Source organism: Oryzias melastigma, linkage group LG2, assembly GCF_002922805.2.
Source record: "Oryzias melastigma strain HK-1 linkage group LG2, ASM292280v2, whole genome shotgun sequence".
NCBI lineage: Eukaryota > Metazoa > Chordata > Actinopteri > Beloniformes > Adrianichthyidae > Oryzias > Oryzias melastigma.
In genome coordinates this window covers 9,465,953-9,471,044 of record NC_050513.1, presented here as the reverse complement: position 1 = coordinate 9,471,044, position 5,092 = coordinate 9,465,953, and the positions used below count along the sequence as shown (strand labels likewise).

Here is a 5,092-nt window from a genome sequence, read left to right as displayed (position 1 = left end):
AAAAAAAGGCTAAATTAGCCAAGAAAGCTAGCATGTAGCTGACATATTTGAAAACTAACAAAATAAAATCCTAAATTAGCCAAAAAAACTAGCATGTAGTTAAAATATTGGATAAACTTTGTTTTTGCCTAAAGGAATCGAAGTAAATGCCAAAACAGTCCTAAAAGCTCACACAATGCCAATTTTTAAAACTAATATCTTAACTTTTTAACATAATTATAAATAATAAAAAGACAGGAATATTATTCTAGAATAAAATCAACTTAAACTTTGAATAACTTTCAATATTATACTCTTCATAAAAATATATTTTGTCAAAATTAAACAAGTTTGAAATAAGCACATGATAACATGGGGCCATTGATAACAATAAAACAAAAATGATCTGGAGGGCCAGATATAATTACACAGAGGGCCGGATCTGGCCCCCGGGCCTTAACTTTGACACGTGTTCTAATTTGATTAGTATTTCTTTAATTTTTAGCTTGCCTGTCAATTTTTTATTTACCAGCACAGTAGAAAATGCCACAGGTACACGTTAAAAACACCAAAAACATGATTTTCATTGGAGTGGATTTTCAATGAAACAAAGCTAAACAAAAGAAATAAGCTAAAGAGGAGCCAAAATAGGACAAATCATAAACTCAAAGTTGCTAATATATTATAGTCTGCCAATGTTTGTCACTCTTAATCTGTCGAATTAATTTATTTTGAAACCCTATTATTCTCAAACAAACATTCAGGGTTTAACTTTAGATTTATTTTTAATAATCAGATTGATTTCAAGCACCATGAACGCTTTTTTCGGTGCTCCCTTTAATAGATGAGGAGATTAAAAGAAGGAAAGAGAAGCTCCTGGGATTTGAGAGCAAGAAAACTGAGAGAGGGAGAAGGAAACGTCAGAGAGAGTGGACTACAGATCATTTTAGAGCTTCTATTGGTAAAAGTGAGGTCAAACATAAGGACGTGTTTTAGCTTTGGTGTACATCTCTCAGAGTTTGGACTCTTGGCTCCACTGCAGACTCCTTCACAGCTGAGCAGCAATGCAGCAAATGTGGCTCTCTCTTCTGTCTGCCCTGTGTCTTCGTCTGGTTCTGCCTGGCGGCGCCGAGGAGGGCCTGGAGTTTCCCAACTTTGACGGGAAGGACAGAGTGCTGGACGTCAACGAGCGCAACTACAAGAAGGCTCTGAAGCGATATGACCTGCTGTGTCTGTTCTACCACGAGCCCATGCCGGCCAACAAAGGCCTGCAGAAGCGGTTCCAGATGACGGAGCTGGTGCTGGAGGTGAGAAAAACATCAGAAACTAAAATATGATTTTCCAAAGACGTCAACACTTCATTAGATGTCTCTTCAATACTCAATTTGATATATTATCCTTTGAGTATCTGCCACAATTCCCATCTCATCATCTTTTATTTTCCCTCAAACCTCCCGGGTGACATTTACAGTCGACGTCTTCAGGTATGCAATTACCTGAAAGCTGCCAAGAAGAAGTCACCACCGATTAGAGCAAAAGCGGTTGCGTTCTGACATACGGGACGTTGATGGGTTCGATTACACGACAATTAACAATATCCCGCTGGAGTGGAACTGAAATCCCCACAGGGGAAGGTCCTGTCGGAAGAATGATCATCGCGCGGTAAACGATCCCTCGACAGCGTTCCTCCGCCCGTCTCCTTAGCGTGTTTACTTAACTGGAAGCTGAAGAACTGCTGTCTGGTGTCAGTTTGATGGACTCGGACCGCGTTACACCTGCGCAAGCTCAGAAGTGTGCGGCTTAATTCCCAATCCATGCATTCCTTTGTGACTCACACGCATCCAGGGACCATTTCTAGGTCATTCTGATAATTATAGCCTGCTCCCAAAACCATTTACTATCAAGAAACATCCTCTTCATGTTGAGGTAGAAATAAGTTTTGACAGAATTTGTTCACCTTGAGCAACGGAAATGTTTCTCAAAACTTGATAACTAATAAAATAGACATTAGCATTAGCAGCATTGATAGAAAGTAGGACAACTTTGACCCAAATTTATTTAATTTTAGTCTTCTTTTCATAAGCAAAATACTTATTTTGGTCTAAATTGATGTCATAAAAGTCACTGTTGTTGAAGCGTTTGTTGTCACCGCCCAGCTTACAGCTCAAGTCCTGGAGAACAAAGACATCGGGTTTGGAATGGTGGACTCCCAGAAGGACGCCAAAGTCGCGAAAAAGCTGGGTATGTACTGTGGAACAAAACAATAGAGGGATAATCTGGAGGATTCTGAATGGAGAAAATGAAGCCTTAAGTGAGTTGGTTGTATACTCAACACCAGTTCAAAAGAGGTCAACTGAGTGAAGCAAAGAAAAAGAAAAAAAGATTCTTAATAATGTCGACATCAACTGACTTTCTGTAACCAGGCTATACAAACTTTTACTTGCTTTTAAGTAAAAAGATGTTGCTTCCTCTGAAACCAGCCTCTAGTGGGCACTTGAGAAACTGCAGGTATTTCTAGGTTTGGTCGAATTTAGCAACACATTGTGGAGCTCAAGCTCTCAACAACTTTCCAATAGATTGCCTTAAAAATGTGTTCAAGATTGAATCTACAAGAAGCCCATGTAATGAGTTCTAAGAGACAGGAGCTGTTGTCTTTTTGGTCTCAGAGCACCAACAATGGTCACAAGATCTGACTCAACTTACATTCTGTAGGCTGTATGATATCTAATGTGTTATGGAACCCTTTAACCCCAGAGCTTTAACTCCAGTGTTAACATTCTTTCTGTAACTCTTCAACAGTAACTGTCCACCGTTTATGTAATGAATGTAATTATAGTTCTGTTAATGAGAAAATGGCTTTGCTCAAAGTGTTGCAAATTGGCTAATGCAAATTGTTGCTCATTGGCTAACATAAAGTGTTGCATATCAGCTAACATAAGTGTTGCATAAAGTCTAACATAAAGTGTGACACATCGGCTAACATGAGTGTTGCTCATTAGCTTATGTAAATTGTTGCTCATTGGCTAAGATAAGTATTGCATAATGGCTAACGTAAAGTGTTGCACATCGGCTAATATAAAATCACATCAGCTAGCATAAGTGTTTGACATCAGCTACCATAAAGTGTTGGATATTTGGCTAACGTAAATTGTTGATCAATGGGCAATGCAACTGTAGCATAATGGCTAACATAGTGTCGCACATCGGCTAACGTAAAGTGTTGCATATCGGATAACCTTAAGAGTTGCTCATCAGCTAACGTAAAGTGTTGCTCATTGGTTAACCTAAAGTGTTGTATATCGGCTAGCATGAATGTTGTGTAATGGCTAATGTAAAGTGTTTTACATCGGCTAACCGAAAGTGTTGATCATTGGCTAACGCAACTGTAGCATAATGCCTAACATAAAGTGTTGCAAATCAACTAAAAAAGTGTTGCACGTCGGTTAATGTAAAGTGTTGCACATAGTATAATATAAAGTGTTGCATAATAATTAATGTAAAGTGTTGCATATCAGCTAACATAAGTGTTACATAATGTCTAACATAAAGTGTAGCTCATCAGCTAACATAATGCGTTGCTAATCGACTAAAAAAGTGTTGTACATCGGCTAACCTAGAGTGTGGCAGATCGACTAGCATAAAGTGTTGGAATTCGACTGTTAAAAAATGTTTTAAATCGCTCAATGTAAAGTATTTCACATTAGCTAACATTAAGTGTTGCAAATCGGCTAACATACGGCCCAGTCCGAATTCTTCCCTTCTCCCTTCCCCTTAGCCCTTCCCCTCAATTTGAAGTGGCAGTTTAAGTGCAAGTCGTGTCCAGGATTATTATTTTTAAATTTCACTTTCAATTTTCAGACAGCAGAGTGACTAAATAAAGTTAAAAGTTAATATGTAAGCGTATGAATGTAAAGCTGTATTTTAGTACTAGATATCTTTAAATGTTTCAGTTTTTCCCCTCAGGTTTTAAGCCTATTTTGTTCAACCTCCCTCTAAATGAGCAGCTGCTTTAACCATCTGACGTCTCCAGGTGGCTTTGCTTCTTTCATAGCAATAAAAGTGTAAAATCTTTCTGCAAAAGTCGCACAAGAAAGACCATCCCAACGTTGAGGCACCTCCTTGTCACAAACAATCCTTCTTGTTTGTAACCAGGTTTGGAGGAGGTGGGCAGCTTATACGTCTTCAAGGACGACCGTGTCATCGAGTTTGACGGGGAGCTCTCGGCAGACACTTTGGTGGAGTTTCTGTTAGATGTGAGTAAAACCAAAAAGCACTAGAACCGGAACTAGAACCCCTGGAGTTCAGATATTTAGTCATTTTAAAGCAAGGGTGTGGTGATTACTGCAGTCTCTAACCTTAAACGTTTAACAGTTCAAAATGATCTTTTGCTGTTTATATTAAGCTACAAAATATTATATACATTTATGAATTACTTTTGGCACAAGGGGCCAAAATCCAGAACACACCTAAGGTCGTAGGATTAATTGAACACACTAAAATTACATTTTTAAAACTTTAAAACCGTAGCTAAATTTGGCCACTGAAGATGCTAGTGCTGATAGCTGAAAATGCTGAAGCAAATAGCCACTAAAATATTTGCTAAAGGGCAAAAAACTAAAAAAAAAAAAAAATGCACCGGTATGTTAGTCAAAACAGCTAGCATGTAGCTGAAAAATAGCTAAACTTCAAAATAGCTTAAAAAACGGAAAAACCCCAAATTAGCCAAAACAGCTAGCATGTAAATATTAGCCTAACTCCAAAACAGCCTAAAAACTAAAGAAAAAAACCTAAATTAGTCAAAACAGCTAGCATTTAAATATTAACCTAACTCCAAAACAGCCTAATATTTACATGCTAACTGTTTTGGCTATTTTAGTTTTTTTTTCTTTAGTTTTTAGTCTAACTCCAAAACAGCCTAAAAACTTAAAAAAAAAACGAAATTAGCCAAAACAGCTAGCTTGTAGCTGAAAAATAGCTAAACAGCCTAAAAAGCTGAAAAGACCCCTAAAGACCCAAATTAGCCAAAACAGCTAGCATGTAAATATTAGCCTAACTCCAAAACAGCCTAAAAACTACAGAAAAAAAAAACTAAATGAGCCAAAACAGCTAGCAT

At 37.7% G+C, this 5,092-nt stretch overlaps 1 protein-coding gene across 1 annotated transcript in view; it reads left to right on the top strand.

Moving 5' to 3' along the window:
* The first annotated feature begins 426 nt into the window (after positions 1 to 426).
* The window catches only part of LOC112160079 (calsequestrin-2), a 17,158-nt gene continuing 12,492 nt past the window's right edge, over positions 427 to 5,092 (top strand). The window contains exons 1-3 of the mRNA XM_024294438.2: positions 427 to 1,286; positions 2,136 to 2,220; positions 4,132 to 4,232. Of these exons, the coding sequence (XP_024150206.1) occupies positions 1,044 to 1,286; positions 2,136 to 2,220; positions 4,132 to 4,232 (429 nt within the window). The 5' untranslated portion in view covers positions 427 to 1,043. The remainder of the gene's footprint in view (positions 1,287 to 2,135; positions 2,221 to 4,131; positions 4,233 to 5,092) is intronic.